General features: G+C 41.0%; 1 protein-coding gene and 1 non-coding gene across 2 annotated transcripts; both read left to right on the plus strand.

The window, feature by feature from the left end:
• Positions 1 to 4,537: 4,537 nt before the first annotated feature.
• pprc1 (PPARG related coactivator 1) lies at positions 4,538 to 18,006 on the plus strand. The gene is made up of 14 exons (XM_084735718.1): positions 4,538 to 4,633; positions 7,444 to 7,539; positions 7,672 to 7,821; positions 8,048 to 8,122; positions 9,124 to 11,182; positions 11,966 to 12,019; positions 13,091 to 13,151; positions 14,143 to 14,210; positions 14,485 to 15,205; positions 15,301 to 15,504; positions 15,602 to 15,668; positions 15,757 to 15,878; positions 16,220 to 16,371; positions 17,538 to 18,006. Exons 1-14 carry the CDS (start codon positions 4,553 to 4,555, stop codon positions 17,636 to 17,638), a joined length of 4,011 nt encoding a protein of 1,336 aa, XP_084591844.1. The 5' UTR covers positions 4,538 to 4,552; the 3' UTR covers positions 17,639 to 18,006.
• On the plus strand, positions 15,985 to 16,124 carry LOC146315359 (small nucleolar RNA SNORA50). Its single transcript, XR_014771885.1, has one exon. It is a non-coding gene; the product is annotated as a small nucleolar RNA SNORA50 (small nucleolar RNA).
• Positions 18,007 to 18,546: the final 540 nt, after the last annotated feature.

The following is an 18,546-nucleotide window of genomic DNA, read 5'->3' on the forward strand; positions in this document are numbered from 1 at the left end:
TCCCTCCATACCCACCGACAGAGAGGAGAGAGGGGGAGAGAGGGCACTGTATCCATGGCAACGGCAGAGCAGCGGTAGGTAGCAGTTAGGAAGTGTGTTGGGGCACAGTGGTGTGTTCCTCTTTCTCACACACACACACACACACACACACAAACGAGCTCACAAGTCTTTCAGATGTACAGTATGCAGCCCGTGATATAGTATGAGCAGAACTGGACTCATTAGGACATGACAGCTAATGAGAAGCAGACTGTTTGGGCCAGTTGTGTCTCAAACTACGTGGGGGACGGGCACCAAGAAAGCACAAGTTAATTCTGCTGTAAAAGTAGAAAAAAGAAGCAGGAAACTGACAGCATCAGGTAAATAAATAAGTTAAATATTGATTCAAATCATGCAGATTACTTTTGATCCACTTGCTACATAAAGTACAGGACAGGGATAATCTCTCAGTGATTTGGGACAGAATGTAAACAGTGATTTACAATTTCTTTAAATAAGCCTAAAAATTCCTTCCAAGGTTTCTGCAGGTTTCAACAATTTAAAACTTAAAACTCTTTAAAACCTTTTTAAGACCATTATGAATACAATATAGGACCTATACATCTATATTGAACTTGCATTTATTCATGGTAGATGAACATAATGTAAAAAGAAACTAACTTTTTACTTCTAGCGATAGCTGATTGTTTGACATGCTAGGTGAGTGTGTTACAATAAATTCTGACCATGTTGCACATTTTGCATTAGTGGTTAATGGTGTCATGTTGTTTTCATTTTCATGTTGTAGTTTAAAAGCAAGACTGAAGTTAATGCAACTTTATTAAAATGATGTGAACTGTCAAAATTCCATTTTAGAGATTTTAACACAAAATGAGTACAGCAGTCCACAATAGTGAGTTGGAGCCATAGGCTGTATATTAAGTGTGTTGAAAACCTATTTAATATTCAATCTATGATTGAAGTGAGTTGTTTCCCCCCATCCCACCTCCCCAGACTCAGGGAAGTCCTGCAGGCTGCAGGAGCTCTGAAGGAGTGCAGGATCCATGCAAAATCGTAAGCTGACAATAACAATCTCAAGTCCTACACTGTAAACTGATCAGCTATTTATAACTGCTCTGAAAATGCACACTCTGGACATAAGTGGCTGCCTGACAGACTTCAGTAACATATTGCTCATTTTAACTGTTATAAACATCTACAGCTTCTACAAGATTATTAATGATCTGCTACAACTCTTAAACTGACACTCATTTGGTGAATATTCAGTATTAATTTCGAACTATATTTAATGTGAAACAGGCAAACAAGAACAGTCATTCCAGCACTGAATAGAAATTTCAATGGAGGACACTGCTGCAGCAGTGTTAATGTCAGAAAACAAGTATTTCAAATTAGCATGTTTCCTTGATTTCTGATGACATATTATGGATATTTTATGATTTATTACAGTAAATATATGACAGATTTCTCCTTAAACTCGATAATCCAATCAGTCCAATTGTATTTTAGACATTTTGAGACATTTTAAGGCCTAAAATTCTGATTATTGGACCCACTTACACCCTGCCCTTCAAACAAAACAATGCAAATGCAAACACGTCTTGTTCTGGTATTCAACACGATGAGACACAACAGTACGAGCAAATACTCAAAACTTTCTTCCAGACACGTCTTGGTGTTGCTTGTTCAACCTGAAATACTGCACATGCTTTTGTCTGAAGCGATGTACATTTTTTACCCTCCATGCACTCTCACCAGGAGCTCTTTGAGGTTCACTGTCTCTCTGACAGATACTTCCAGGAGGAGGCTGACATTACATATATGTTTAGATAAATGTTACATGCTGTGGCACATAACTAAATTAGCCTTGTTCTTCATAGGAAATTCATGCTCAAATGAAATGCGGCAAGGAACAAAATTGATCAGTGAGACTCGTAATTGCTGCCTGAGGGATTCCTGGATTGACGCCAGTAAATGTACAGCGCACACACAAAACTACACTGCAGTGGGTCTGTAATCTGTTGTTTCGACACTGCTCAGCAACAAGGATGTGTTTTCATAGTTACCATAACCAGAGGTGGCAACAGTACACACATTCTTTACTCAATTAGAAGTACAGATACTTGTGTAAAAAGATTCTTGTAAAAGTAGAAGTACTGATTCAACATCTTTACTCAAGTAAAAGTGAAAATGTACAGACTCTGGAATGTTCTGAAAGTGTAAAAGTAAAACAATAGCTCTCTAAAGGACATTTCCACAGTCTGTTTCTTAGATATTTGTGTTAAAATGAAGGAGTACAAATAAGAAGTTGTCAGAAAAAGTAAATACTCAAGTAAGAAGAGATCCCTGAAAACTTTACTAATGTACAGTAATGATCTATCTATCTATCAACAGAGAATAAATGCAAAATAGAGGCACAGACAAAGTGGTAACCCACAATGGAAGACCACAGGGTGTGTGTGTGTGTGTGGTTGTGGCTGGGCTCACCTCTAATCCATTTCTGCCTGTGGGACACAGGGAATTGCCTATGGCTTTTCTGTGCCATGCAGCACCGATCCTACTGAGGAACACATCACCCCCACTTTTTTTTTTTTTTTGACCCAATTTAATCCACACGTCTGTGTTTCACAGCTTGTCTTCTCGTTCTCTTGTCATACCTTTCTTTCGTCTATTACACACAGTAACAAAAAGACATCCATCAATGTCCTTTATCTAATTTACGTCCCCAGCTCTGAGCGAAAACAATTTTCCTTCTCTGTGTGATGTTTGGTTAGTTCTAGTTTTTAGTGATATTCCTCTGTGCATATTTCATTTTGTATGTGGCTTACACTATATTATTAGGTCTAAACCAGAGTTTAACCAAAAAAAAAATTAACTCAGGGTGAACTTACTAGCTTTTCCCAGGGTTTTCACCATTTCTCAAGACTTCATGAGTTCGCTCAGTAGTCATCACTGGAGATTGTAACCATCTGTGACAGATGTGAAGGGCCTCCTTGATCTCTCTCCAGTCGTCCACTGGCTCCTGTAAAACAGAAAATATCATATTGATTTTCAGAGTACAATATGCATCAAGAAAAGTGATTTTTAAGTAGGCGTCCTTCAAAACAGAAGTGTGTTTCCAGAGGTAGAATATTTAAGCGAGCCTATATGACTCTTGCTCAACAGTGACCCCTGGGGCCGCAAGTTACAATTGCAGGAAAAAGAGTTAAAAAGTCAACCTGACTCAGTTAGTATCCACTAACACTGGCCAATAGGAGCTATTGGTCATTGGAGCTGCAACTAATAATTATTTTCTTTATCAACTGATCTACCTATTATTTTCACAGTTAATTAAATTGCTTCTTTTATCCAATCAATAACTAATTATTGCATCTCTACAGGTCATACCAGAGTGTGAGTGAGCAGGAAAACCCCTTGTGTATTAATCTTTTAATTGAAATGACTCTGAGATTTCTGCTGCTCCATATGTGTAGCATAAATACAGCAGACAAAACAGCATAAACTTATTTCAGAATAATGGAGTTGATCAATACCGCTCAACAAACTACACCCTCAAAAGCGATCGCAGAGCTAAGTCAACATACAGATAACTAAAGAAGCCTCAACAAAAGGGAGCATTTCAATTTTTGTGTCATCAGTTGTTTCTGTTTTTCTGGTTATGCATCCTTTCATGACAAATAGACAGTTGGGCTGCACTTACAAAAAGACCACAACAATCCCATGATGAATTTCAGAATAATTTCATGCAAAATATTATGTCTCACAAACGATATCAAATTCTGCATATAATTAAAGCTTAAACTGCCCTAAAATAACATCCGCATATGAGAGATTAATTGTTTTAAGATTTGTCCACTAACACCTTCAACATTATATAGTGTAGGTTGTATTACTGGATTTAACATTAGAGCTGCAAGTATTGGCTACCTCTTTTGTTAAATTATTATAGATTTTCTTTAATTATTTATGTTTATTTGTCATGCTCTTCACCCTTTTTATTATTAGTTTTTATATATAAATAGGTTAAATTTTCCTCATGTACTACTGACCTGTTGATTGTAACATCTGCAACATATTTGAGAGGGTCATCAGTTATCAAAATTATTGCTGAGTATTTTTTTTCTATTGATAAAACTGATTGTTTCAGCTGCAACTCACTGAACAGATCTGATATACATGTGGACATGTTTGTAGGCTATACATGTAACCTACCTGCATGTTTTCACTTAGTTTGTATCCTGTTGTTTCAGTAAAGTTAATAAAAGAGATACAGTTGAACATACAGCTGTAAAACTTATGTGCTGTGTCTGCCTGCTCCTCCTCACTTTGCATCACGGATAAGACAGCCGGCCACCACTGGGCAGCACAGAACTCAAATAGAACTACAAATGGAAACGTGGGCACGTAACCTCTGACCTGCAGCGTCACTTTGCGTCATTTTGCCGGGAATGTCGGACCACGTGTCCGCTGCCGGCGTGCTTGTTCCTCCACTGCGCGATTCATTACTTTTCATTCCGAAACGAGTCGGGGCAGCAGGGAGTTTACTGGCAAGATGGCGGCGCGGTGGGGAGCAGGCGAGGACACTTTAACTGCGTGCAATATGGAGTTTTTCCCCATGGATACACTAGACGAGGTAAAGAATATGTTGTATATTTCATTTTCCGGCATTTAACTCAACTGTTAGTAGTTCAGTGTGTGTTTTTAGAGGGGGAGCAGAGCGTGTTGTGTGTGGGAGCTGTACACTGCGCATGGAAAAGTGACACGTGGATGCAGCCGTAGTATTTCTAGCAAACTTATTTATAAAGTAACTCGTTGCCTGTGGTGATTACAGCTAGATAACTCTTTGGTCGTGTGTGTGTGTGAAATAATACACAATGCTTCATCGTGAATGTGCTGGTATTTTTTTTTAGCTGTACGTTAAAGCTAGCTGGTGAGTCAGTGTAGCCTGGTCGGCCAGACGCAGATTCCCCCACTTATAATATAAACAGTTTGAACAAATGAAGTGACAGTCGTGTATTTTTATTGGTAGTAGGACTGACATGTGCATCAGCTGTACAATTAAAGTCAGTAATACACATTTAAGCTCCATCGGTGGGTTTATGTGCAAAAGTACTCTGTGTGCTCCCCATCAACTGATTCATATACACGTGGTAACAAACACTGCAACATGCTAGCCTGTTAGCTTTATCATCACTGCAGTGTGAATCTGTGCTTCTTTAATGCCTGGCAGTGGTTAATTTAGCCCTGGTGTCGTTTATAGGCTCAATGCCAGCACGTTGCAGTAATGTGTCATCAATGATGATGCACACAATGATGAAGCTCTTTTATATTTAGACAATGACTGCAGTACAGTTACACACAAACACATGTGTGAGTATTCAGTCTGAGACTGCAGGGGTAGCATCCAAAGTATTCATTCAAAGCCTGTGTGTATCCACATGTGGTTTAGTCGTGGTGGATCACATGTTGGCATCCTTTACACATGCGCAGCAGGCACAGTCAATTTAATGTCTGCACACACCCTTCCACGGAGTTTATAAATGCCTGTCTGCAGGTGGTATAATGTTTGGTGTAAAAATGTTTTTAAATGTTGTTTATCGGCTAAAAATATCAGTCGAGGGCAGAGAGCAGGGCCCTGCTCGGGTTTGTTGTAGTGCAACACGTGGGCTGTGAAGGTAGACTCCCTTTGGACGGGGTGAGGCAGGGATCAAACATGTCTGCGCACTGTGTGTGCATGTGTAGACGGCAACACGTGGGTCAGAGTAGAGTACTACTGCGTTTTTATATTAAAGTGCATTATGTTATCAGTTGTTTGCTCTTACAGTGTGGACCTGTGTGCTGGATGTAGTGTTGTTATGCATATGTTTCAAATCTGAAAAGTTGTGATGCACAAAGTGTGGCTGCATTTCCACTATTCTATTTTAGATTGGTATATTCAACTTGTGATTGGTATATTCACTTAACAATCTTGACCATTGAATTTTGTCTTCTTTGAACAGATTTTAAGGTATTTAACTTAGACAGTTTGTCACTATGAATGTAAAGTAATTGTTTATTTTAAGACTGCAAAATCTGTTTAAGAAAAAGTGAGTAATTTCCTACTTAACTCATCATTACATCATTTTGGGCTTGAGAAAACATTGAAACGTTTGACCATTTTCTCAAATTTCTTACACCAAACAACTAATCCATTAATCTAGAAACAGACAGTGAAAATAATTTAGTTGCAACTTTAACTTTGTGCTTGCAGACACATTGAGAATTAAATAATACTGTGGTTAATTGTGCAACCCTAATTTATATTGATCATTTAAGTGTAATTTGGAGTCTTGCATGTCCAGTAGGTTCTTGCCCCAATGTTCTTATATTTTTCAGATGACAGGAACATGCCTTCTGGAATTGTGTTTTTCTCGTCTTCAAGCTGAAACTAAAAACACGTGTCCTCCCTTACCCTCTGGGGTTTCCTTTTCTGACTCTCATTTTCAAATGCCTGACTTGAGCTTAGGCTTCCTCCCGGCTCTGATCATCACATAAAAAAGGCTAGGTTGACCTATTTCACTGTCCCAACTTTGACATAGACTAGACTACATTTTTTAAATATCATTTTCTGTTCAATTCCTTTGTTTACACACAGGAAGTCAATTCTGCCTAAACAGTTTTAGATTGTGTATCACTTGTTTTGTAACAGAAGTGGCAGAACATCGAGAAGTACTCCCTAGTCTTACTTTTTAAAAGGAAGTAAAACAAAAGCAGTTGTCATGTAAATACAGCCTCATGGCTCATGTGATACTTTAAGGATGTCTGTTGACTAAAGTCACAGACCCAAATAAGCCTCACATCTACAAACCATCAGTAAAAGAATTTAATAAGGAACATGACAGTTTTTGATAAATTAAGATTTCTGTCATTATATAATAACATTTCAAACTTTTACATATTTTTGTAAAGATTTGTTTATTGAAATATTTTCACTTTGCAGTGCAATCGAAGTAGCTAAAATACAAATTTAAAAGAAAAGGAAATGTACACGTCTACAAATACACTTGTAATAAAAAGATTGAGGCTGTAAACATGTTTATGATACACCAACTTAAATATACAAGTAAAACCGTAATGACATAATGATATATTTTTCTAATAATAAACCAAATCTATTGTAGCAGCAATGGATGAAAACTATGACTAAAATAAAGCAAATATATAATATAGAAAGAATGAACATAGTTGAGATTTAAATATAGCATGATATAGAATTAAGTGAGCTGTTTAAATGGTTAGGATACTGAGATGTTTTTATGTAGGTATTTTCTTTAGATTCGGGTGTACTGGGAGTGTAAATGTTTCTTTTCAGTTTGTCTTCATCCACGCTGTGCTGTCATAATTAAATGTTAAAAGGCACAATGTGTGTACTTGTGTGTGAGGTGTTTATTTTTCTCTCTCTAGACTGCTGTGCTGAGCTCTGGAGAAACTCTAGAGGCCCTTCAAAGCTGCTTAGACCCTTCTATCCTATCTATCTTTGAGGACACGCCAACAATAGAGGTAAGTCTAATTTCACATGCTTGAACTTCAGTATTACAGTGACCTAAGAGATTTATGATGTGTAAGCATTGAACAGTTTGTTTATGTTCTCCGTTGTGCCCGCTTTGACCTAATTTCCATGTGTTTATTTAGACTAAAGGAGTAGACGAGGACAGTGAAGCCACGCTGCTGACCGCCCTGACGGAGATCCTCGACAATGTGGACGATGAGAACCTGTCCCCGTTTGACACACTACCTGACTCAGACCTGCTGTCAGGTCAGAAGGGCAGGGAACACTCTCCGGTTAGTGCCCAGCTGTCATACATAACTCTCAAAGTGTCTCACAGATTGGATCTCTCAACAGGCCTCATCTGGCCTTTGAGCTTGGATTGAGAGAGAGTGAAAGGGAGTGAAGGACAACCTGCTGACCTCTGTGGTTCTAAACATACTTCTTGCCCATTATGTTAAAGTCTACAAATGTAAAAGGGTATTAATGGAATTATGCTTTTGTCTATGTTTGGCTCTCTAGCTCAGGAGATTGCTGTGTCTGTCCCGTTCCCCTCCAGAGAAAGATGCACTATATAGACCTGTATCAACTGGAAAGGTAGCTTTTTGTGTTTATAATCAATGTGCACTCAACACTTTCATTTTGTCTGAATACTCTCATTCATCCAGGTCATGGTATTCGTATCAAGGTTTGTAGTAGGCAACTGGACTTGATAGAGTTCTTGAAGATGTTTCGCCTCTCATCCAAGCGGCTTCATCACTTCTGCCTGACTGGTTTGGGAGTTCAGGTATTAAACTTAATGGGGTCGTTAGCACCTGGGGGGGCATGTGACGCATGCGCCCACCCCTCTATTGTGTGACTTGTGAATTTTACCAGTCTTAAGATCAGTTGGATACCCACCTGAAATCATGTGACCCTAAGTCACATGATAGCAGAGTCCTTAACGACTCTCATTCACACCTCCCCCCAGGTGAAACTCACGGGTCACACAATAGAGGGGTGGGCACATGAGTCACATGCCCCCCTAGGTGCTAACTACCCCATTAGGTTTAATACCTGAACTCCCAAACCAGTCAGGCAGAACTGAAGAAGCCTCTTGGATGAGAGGCGAAACGTCTCCAAGAACTATATTAAGTCCAGTTACCTACTACAAACCTTGATACGAACACTTTAGTTTTGGGCTTCCATTTTTCATGAGTTCTTCTATGCACACAAAAGTTTTATTTCTCTCAAAGTTTGTTTATAAGTCTGTGTTGCTGAGAACTTCTCCTATGCCAAGATAATCTAGCCATTTAACAGGTGTGGCAAAAATATGCTACATGATTATTGCACGGATCCCCCTTGGTCTTGTTTTATTTTGAAAAAGACAGACATTAGGCACTGAACTATGGATATTTCACATAGAGCTTCAGATACCAATTTTATAAGGGCAAAGCATGACCTACCCTGCTCTGGTTAGGGTAAGAATATTAGGGTGGATTTATTACACGTGTGAAATAAACTTCCTGTGTGCATGGAAAAAGGTGTTGCATTTGTAACCTGTACAGCAGACAGGTTTAAAGATTGATCTGGATATTTGTGCCTCTGCCTGTACCCAGAGCCTTCCCAGGATACAAGCAGATTCTCTCCAGAGGAGTGATGGGGAGGAAGAAGAAGATGGCTCCCTTACTTTGAGCCCAGTGGGGCACGATTCAACTCCTGACAGTGACCTACTGGACTGGAGTGGTTTGACCCTTCCATTTCCTGTCACCTTTGAGCAGGAGGGAGAAGATGGTGTTTCACTTAGCCTGGGGGACCTGGTCAGGCATATGCACCCGTACTGTATGGCAATTTGCATGGAGAATGAGGAGGGGGAACAGATGTTGCCAGAAGGAGGCATTTTACTTGAGGTTGTGGATCAGGGGGAGAATGGAGAACCCATACTGGCCATCCCGGACATGGATATCCCAGTCTCTCTGCCACTTACAGAGCAGCCATCAGAAAATGAGCAGAAAGGTCCTGATGAAGCAGATGATGTGGCCTCTGATAGTTCAGAGCATATAGTGGTTGATGATGAAGATGTAGCAGTCAGCAAGGCTCCAGTGAAAGTCGCAGAGCCTGTGAAACCAGATGCATGCTCAGATGTGAACAATGAGATGATCATTAAGAGACAAAAGGAAGAGATTAGAGCAAAAAGCCCCTCCCGGAGAAAAAAGAAAAAGAAATCCAAAGAACAACCCAAACCTACGGAGGGAAGGGTCCTTAGGAGTGGCACAGTAAGAAGTGCTGTGCAGGAGTCACCCAAAAAGGCTGACAAAAAGTCAGTCACAGAAGAGAAGAAACACAAAACCCCAAAGGTTCCTAATGCTTCTGCTCCAGTTTCCTCCACTGTAAAACCTAAGAAACTAAATTCATGCCAAACTGAAACACAAAAAGAAACCGCCACTACAACACTATTGCCTGAAACAAACATGCAAGTTGCCACACTTGTGTCATCTAAACAGAACATGGTACCGCTTAATGCTAGCCCTCAGACGAATCAGCCCGGCTGTTCGCCCAGTGCAGTGAGCTCCCAGCAGCCCAATGAGATGCCTGAACAGCCGGGCCCGGCCCCTGAGAAGCTGGAGGACTCGTCAGTGGATCCCTCTGCTGTCCTCCCCCCAGTGTCTTCAGAGAGCCCTGCAGCTGCTCTCGCTGCTGCTCCCCTAATATCACAGACAGCACCACCTGTTACTGAGCCCACAACTCCTGTGGCCCCTGCAGAGCCAAAGCCCAAATCACTCAGTCTAGCTGAGTATCGGCGACTCCGGCAGCAGAAAAAGCCAGCTCCGGTGGAAAATCAGGACAACAGCAACAGCACCAAGTGGCCCAGCCTCCCTGAGCTTCCTAAAGAGCTGCTCCCTATTCCCTGCCTCCCTGATCCCAACCCTAAGGATCCTCGACGTTCTAACCCCCAGCCTGCGAAGAAGGAAGAGGAGGATGTCAAACCTGCCTGGCAGCCAAGAGGACCGTGTGCACCGCCAACCCCTGAGGCACTGTTGGTGCCACCTGCCTATATGGTTGCCTCATCCAGCAAGGTTTCTGCTACGACTCCAGTTCCTAAACCCCAGCAAACACCTCCTGCTCCTAATTCAGTGAAGGATTTACCCGCACATCAACAAACCACTGCTCAAACTGCAGTACCATGCGTGCCTCAGAGCTCTCCGGGATCTTTAAAACCTGACACTCAGTCTGTGTCGTCAGCAAATAGGAAATGTTCTCCTGCACTTTCAGGGGTGAAGGGTGGAGTTGACGAAAGGCCTCAGTCCCAGCCTGCATCTCCCAAGTCTGGTGAGTTCCCAAAAACGTGTCCTAAAACCACTACAGAGGCGATCAAACCCACTGCTGCTACAGTGTCTGCTCCCAGTGCCCCTCAGAAGATCACCATTGTTTACCCAAAGACGACTGAAATAAATGCTGCTACCTTGAAGGATAACCCCATCACGTCTGACAGCAATTCCCCCAAACCCACATCCGGTGGTGCTACAGTAGCCAGTGCTGCTCGTCCTTCAGACTCTCAGAGTCTAAAGGCAGAACCTGTTGTGCTTGAAACTAAAGACAAACTCACTACAGCAGTAAAGCTCCAAAAGGCAAAAAGTCCCACACAGGAGCTGATTGAGGCCTTCACCAGTGAGATTGGTGAGCTTAAAGTTGATTGCATATTTTGAGTTGAAACATTTTAGTTCTATACATTTTTCTTCTTGATGGAAGGCATTTCATGTTTGTGTGAACAAATGCCCATTTAAGATATTGATCAAAGCAGGTGTTATTCTTTCTGTGAGAGTCTGCTATGGTCTATGTGATGTTAATTTCATCAGATGGTAATGCATCCTCCAAGTGGACTACAGAAAGTAGTATGAACAAGACTAATGGGCATCCAAGGTGTCCACAGCTGTCCATGCACTCGTCTGTTTGGGAGTATAATCCAGCTCTTAGTGTCACCTAAAAGTTTAAACTTCAATAAAGAAGCATAGCAAAGAAATGTCCTTGGCATACAAAATAGGATAATAATTATTTTTTTTTAAATTATTAATAATCTAAACACAGTGCTACAAAAAAGAAAACTGCCATTCTGCAAGACAACTTTCAGGCAAAATGATAACTAAACTAAACTGAGGTCTTAAATAAGCACTTGGATAATTTTTTAAATAGCGTGAGCACTCTGGTCACTAGTTAGGATATTTTAATGTTTTAAAGGTGTATCAGTACTTTTGTCATCCTTAACGTCGCACTTTTTCTTGAGCCTGCAGCCTGATTGTTGTCTCTTCTGTCTTGTTTGACTGATTTATTTTTGTGTAGCTGTAAACGGTGTGTTTGAGTATAAGAGCATGTATGCTCAGCCATCATGCTCTGTCATTGTTAAATAAGTGCAACTCTGTTATATTTTATGTTTTTCATTAGGAAATGTGATCTTTTTTGCAGGTATTGAAGCTGCTGATCTGACCAGCTTGCTGGAGCAGTTTGAGGAAACTCAAGGTAGTTAATTTGGCTGAATTTTTTTTTTGTTTGTTTGTTTTGTTTGTTTTGTTGTTTTTACTTTATCTTAAAGAAGTGTTCTGTCCATACCTTGTTAGACAATGTCACACACTCCAAAGGATTTTTCATCATCATCTTAATAACTGGCATAAGACTGGGTTTACTGGCCAGTAGCTTAGTAGGTCACATAGTGTAGTACCGAGATAAATATAGTCCGTATCAGTTTTCCTGGTTTCGTAATGGCAGGAAGTGGCATACAACAAACGCTGTCTTAGTTATTAGTAGTAGTAGTAGTAGTAGTGGTTTAGTGGGTAGAAGGATGTTGATTAAAAGATTTCAAGCACTGACTTAAAGAGCTTTATTGACAACAAATGGACTGCTGTTGTGCATGTGCTTCAGATTCAACCGTCAGTGAAGTAAAATGACCATTTCAGACCAACAAAGTTCATAGTCCAACAAATGTGACCTGTGCAACAAAGATATTATCAGGCTGTTAATTTGTACTTAAATACACTTCTCTAGGATATCAGATAAGCTTTAACGTTCAAAGATTGCGGGGGACTCCTGACACTGTCAAAATGGCAGGGTTTCTTTTTTCCTACTGAAACCTTCCCCTTTAAGAGATGGATGCTGCGGGGGGCAGAGAAGCTGCTTTGTGCTCTTGTCTGCTCAGCTGCTGGAATTCTGCCCTGTCCGCAAATCCATTTAACTCTCACCCTGCTGTCTTTGTTTGGGCGGATGTACAAGCTCCAACCCTAACAAGTGGCTGGACTGTGTATGTGTCATTACTCTTGTCAGTGGACTTTGTTATCGAACGAACATACTGTATTGTGGCTAATGTAGCTGCTGACCCTTTCCCATGGAAAATACACTGTGCACTAATACTAGGAGCGCAAAACAGACAATACACTTCATTTACACCTAACATGCTGCAGGTTGGTCAGGTCATCCCATGCCAGTTATGCTGAATTTCTATCTAACCAAATTTTATGTCTTTTTGAGAGTATTTTTTTTTCCTTTGTTGTGCTATTCCCTGTGCTGATGCACTTACTTCTCTCCTTCTCTCTTCAGCCAAAGAGGAGAAATGTGTGCCGGAGGTCTCTGGTAGAGCAGCAGCTGTAGGAAACTCTAGGTGAGTTACCCTACAGCCCTGAAGCTGCTCTGTGTGCATGGTGGAGATGGTCTCTGAAAATCTACCGGAGTGTGACAGCTGTTTGCTGTTTGTGTGTGTGTATGTGTGGAGGTGACGTGCACACCTTTTGCCGAGACCTACCGCAAACCCTACTTTTGTCTGGCCACAGTGATGGCCTACTTGGGTCTGAATTTGTGCAACTTGGCCTAAAGGGATAGTTTGGATAATATAAAGTGGAGTTGCACCAAAAGGTATTTTAGCTACTTAGAAAAGGTCCACCTGAAAAAAATAAGTTAAAGTATGTGTTGTATTTTGGATATTTTCACCCCTTTACCTTGATGTCAGACAGCCTTCAGGAAACCCCTTTTATGTAAGTCAAATATTGCTCTCTCCAAATCAACCAAACTCCATGGCTGAAATCAGTAGTTTTACCCCTGAGAACATAAGTTGCTGGTCTGCTGCTGCCTCAGTCTGTTATGACTTTGGTGAGTCTGAACTTACCTTTTAAACATGGAAGTCATACAGATCACGACAGCATCATACCAGCAACTCCCGTGTTCTGCTTGATAAAAATACTGGTTTTGCCTGTAGACTTGAGTTGATTTGGAGAGGTAATACTTTACATATGACAGTGATGAAAATATTCTAAATATAGCGAACACTTAAACTGTTGTTTTGGGGTTTTTTTTAGGTCAACCTTCCAATTTTTTTTAAGTGGCTAAAATACATTTTGCTGTTGACCCTGTCCACAGCAGTTCATTACTTAGTTTCCATGCTGGTGTCCCTCTGTGCTTCTCCAAACTGGAGGTGTGCTGACCGCCATCAGACATAGTTAATATGTTGACTATCAAGAAGTAGAAAGAACTCCAAACTGTCCCTTTAATGTTGTTTTGGTCTGGACTTGGCTGCACTGTAATCCAATGACACTCTGAGAGGGCAGCAACACTCTTAACCAGTGATATACTAATAGACTCATGTGTTCCTTTTGCAGTTTTGAGTTGGCTCCAGAGAAAACGGTTGTGGAGCGTGTGAGAGCAAATGACCTCTCAAGTACTGCAGGTAATTCAGCATTATGACTTTGGCTTCAAGATTTTAAATCATTAAAATAACATGAAGGAAAGGTGACTTTAGATTTTTATCTTTATCTAGTGGCAAATTAGAAGTGTTTCAATTTCATTCTGTCCTCATGTGGCATCTGTGCTCTGAAAGCTAACAGCATTAAAACAGCATAGTCATTGGATATGGTTGTTTAAAAAAATAGTACATTATGATCAGAGATTGACCACTTAGCAACACAGACTGGGTATAATTGTTGTTCACTCTGTTTCCTCAGCGCTGACTCCTCCAGCCACTCCACCCCACCAGATGTGGAAACCTCTGGCCCCCATGGCACTGCTGGGGAAGACCAAAGCTGCTGAGGCCTCCAAGCTTAGCCCCTCCAAGGTTATCCAGATAGAGGCCCGGCCTCTGCCCTCAGTCAAGACCCGCAGCAGACTCACTCCTGCTGCTGCAACTGTTGCCCCAGAAGTGGTCTGCATGGACCACGACTACTGCCTCCCCAACAAAGGCGCTGGAGAGCCGGGCAAGCGCTGGAATGTCAAACAGCAACCTTTTATCACTATTAAACCCATCAAGCCCACTGCAACCACTACACAAACACCCCCAGCTGCCCTGGCATGGCCTGCCCAGTCGAACACAAACGCTGCAGGCACAGCCAAAACACAAGGTTTCTCACTGACAGAGCCGCTGGATCACAGGACTGATGTGGTGGAGGGCAGCTCTGTTCTGGAGACGCCCGATGCTTCGCCCGCTCGGCAGGAGACTGATGCCGCTGTGAAAGAGGAGAGCCCCCAGAGAGGGCCTTGTGGGAGGTCATACCGCCGACATGCTGCTTCTCGCACACCTAGCCCCAGATCAAGTCCCAAAGAGAGGACCGGAGGCAGGTCTAGAAAAAGAAGATCCAATCGTTCTCCCAGCCCCATGTCCAGCAGTTCAGAGTCAGACTCCCATTCCTCTAGATCTCGGTCTAGATCACACTCTCCATCAAAGAAAAGGTTAGTCCCTCACTCAAGATATCCAAGGTTCATGAAGCATCTCTGAGCTTTATAATTTCCTTTGTTCATCACATTCCCTCTCATTTCCTCTCCAGGTATCGTTCCTATCGCTCTGGCGATAGTTCCAGCTCCTCATCCCGTTCCTCCTCTCGGTCCTCTCCCTCTGTGTCCCGCTCGCCTCCCAGGAGAAGGAGGTATTCGTATTCCTCCTCTCGTTCTGGGTCTTGGAGCCGCTCCAGGTCACGGTCAGGATCCCCTCAGAGACAAGCACAGTGGAGTAGAAGCAGAAGAATGCACAGGTACACTATATGAATGTTGTTCATCTGGGTGCTGTGTAGTGTCCTCTCTGACATTCAGTCAAACGAAATGACTAAAGGTATCATCTTCCTCATGCAGGCCCAGCTATGGTCACAGTGCAAAGACAAATGTGGAAGAGGTGAAGAAATACAAGGAGAAAGCCATCGTAAGTTAATTTTTTACACCGTACTCAAAGACAAAAAGGTTCAAATATTGTATCTGTGAATCATCAGTCAACTACTTTCTTCTTTCAGGAGGAACGCCGGGTTGTTTACGTTGGTCGAATTCGGGGAACAATGACCCAAAAAGAACTTAAAGACCGCTTCTCTTTATTTGGCAAGATTGAAGACTGCACCCTGCACTTTAGACACCATGGGTAAGTACATAAACGGACAGTTGGCATACATTTTTATTCATCGTTTGCCCGTGTGATAAAGGATTACCTCACCGTTAAAATTTTAACGGGCTCTGATACGAGCAAACTGCACTGTCTTTGAACCTTGTTGGTCTCGTCTGTGACCTCTTAGGCCAAGCTACAGTGCTAAAGTAAATTCAGGCTTGTTCATAACTGGGGCCTCCTGGCAACATTCCCAGGTCGCTCTTTTAAAAGCAAGTCACAGCTCAAAACTATGTATGTATAAGACTTGTTATGACCCTCACTAGTCTGTGGACAAACTGAAAATGCATACAGGCTGATGTTTTGCTTATCTGTCACAGGGACAACTATGGGTTTGTGACGTATTATGACACCAAGGATGCTTTTGCGGCCATTGAGAGTGGAAGCAAGCTGCGCAAGCCTGATGAGCTGCCATTTGATCTCTGTTTTGGTGGAAGGAGACAGTTCTGCCAGACCAGCTATGCTGACTTAGGTATGTATACATGTATACTTATATTTTATACATTTTATATATAAAAGAGGCAAAGAATATGGGAGGAAGAGATGTTTGACTGTGGAACCATGTCGGAGTGTGGATTAAATGGCCATTATGTCGCCATATTTGGTCAGGATGTGACATACATGTTAACATTTGAATTTTAAAGGCGTTTATTTACATAATCAAATCTAGCCATTTGTACTCTGTCAAATGTGGTCAGGAAAATCTACCAAGAAGTCTCAAAGTATGTAATTTTGAAACTGAAAATGTGTAGGAAGGAACCCTGCAGATGTGGTTTGAAGATATTGTCTGTAATTCATCCTGATACTGTGCTCAGCACAGCTGAATGCAACTGAGAGTTGTTGTACTTTGTGAACTAGAACCAATAACTCAGACATCTGGCAAATCATATGGTGACTATTTGGAATGATGGCATACTGTCCTTTTAATGCACTATGTATGTTTCTTTTTAAGAGAGGGGCCACGATTGTCAACTATCCAAAGTAGATGACAAGATGTAGGGTGTAGAGTTCTTTACGCTCTTTATAAAATATTTGTCTTTCACACAAACCCATCACCAGGTCTCTTTCATGGCTTGCTAGCAGGGCATTAGCTACCACTGAAGAGACACAGGGCATGTCCTCTGTATTGATTTTATGAATGTGAGGTTTCATTGACCTGACCTGTTTAAGTGACATATTACATTACAAATTACACATGATGGCTTTTAAATGTTGACTCTGATGTTTTTTTGGACTTGGCATATTTCAAATTTGAGTTTTTGGACTTTTATGACCAAAAAGTAGGATACTATTTAGATGAAATAAAAGAATTAAGTATTTCTCCACCAGAATTCTGTTCCTTGGAGTGTGGAGAGGGTTTTGAGCAGAAGAGAATTTAGGTCATCATCATAAACATTACTTGATATAAATGTAGAAATGGTCATAAGGTTCTTTGGTGGCTAGTCAAACATGTTGCCTGGGGGATTTGGACTCATGACTTTAGTATTTATAAAACCCTGGGAATAGCTGTGGTTTCAAGAGTCACATCAGTACTTTGAAACTGTTCCAGCCCAAATTGTGGGTTGGTATAGGTTCTGCTGTCCTTGTCCCTGTTTATTTTCATGCAATTCTGACTTTTTTGTGTCCTCCCATTTTCAGATTCAAGTAGAGAGTACGATCCATTGCCTACGAAAGGCAAGTTTCATGCACTAGACTTTGACACTTTACTGAAGCAGGCCCAACAGAGTCTGAAGAGGTAACAGGAGGCCTGCAGCAGGAAGCAGCTGACACTTACCTCAGAGCCGACGGTTGGCTCCTCACCTGCAACACTGTCTTTACATTTTAGTTGTTGCATTACTTTTGCATTTTTTTTTTTTTTGTTTTGTTTTTATTTTGTTTTTGCAAGCTAACACCTTCTATTGAAGTGAAGATTTGTAATGAAAGTAGTAAAAGAAAAAAAATGGAATAAGAAATAATTTTTTAAAAGTTTATTTAAATGTAAAATCAAATTTGAATTGTATGGAGAGAATTTTTAAAAATGTAAAGGTAAGTGGAATGGAACTCCCTGAGTACTGGGAGAGGTTGTAATACATTTGAATGTACTACAAACCTAAATAAAAAAAGAGAACCTGAAAATCCAGTGTTTGTTTTTCATTCCAACTCACATGCATGCATTGCTTTTGTCATTGTCTTTGAAAACATGAAGTTATTTATTAGAGGGCCTATTAATGGGCCTTTTGCACATAAGGCATTTTGACATGTCACAAGAAAAAGCAGAAGTGTAAAAGATAAAATTAATGACAGCTAGTTTCAGTTTAGCAGGATCCTGATACAAATACATTTCATTGGCAGACTTTTTGACTTGTCATAGCATGATATGTCAGGTGAAACTAATTTTGTTATTTGTTTCGATTAAGTGATGCCAATGAGCCAGTATGCAAAATATCAGGGCCCTGGCTTCCTGCTCTAATGTGCCAAAATGTGTGCTGTTGTAAATGGCTAACTGGCTCACACTGTCGTGGCTTAATGGGACACTTATAAAGAACGGTGCTATATTTTATATTATTAGTAATGTGTGCTTTTCCATCTCAAAATGTCTGCTGTGAATAAAAACATCACACAAAGGAGAATGGGCCTCTCCTCTCATACAGCATGCACTAGCTTTTGT

The sequence above is a fragment of the Lutjanus erythropterus genome, chromosome 14 (genome assembly GCF_056507025.1).
Source record: "Lutjanus erythropterus isolate fLutEry1 chromosome 14, fLutEry1.hap2, whole genome shotgun sequence".
Classification (NCBI taxonomy): Eukaryota; Metazoa; Chordata; class Actinopteri; order Lutjaniformes; family Lutjanidae; genus Lutjanus; species Lutjanus erythropterus.

Coding starts and splice junctions, on each gene's coding strand:
- pprc1 (XM_084735718.1), top strand. CDS start 4,553: ATGGCGGCGCGGTGGGGAGCAGGCGAGGACACTTTAACTGCGTGCAAT. Junction 11,183..11,965: donor GGCCTTCACCAGTGAGATTG/GTGAGCTTAAAG, acceptor TCTTTTTTGCAG/GTATTGAAGCTGCTGATCTG. Junction 12,020..13,090: donor GCAGTTTGAGGAAACTCAAG/GTAGTTAATTTG, acceptor TTCTCTCTTCAG/CCAAAGAGGAGAAATGTGTG.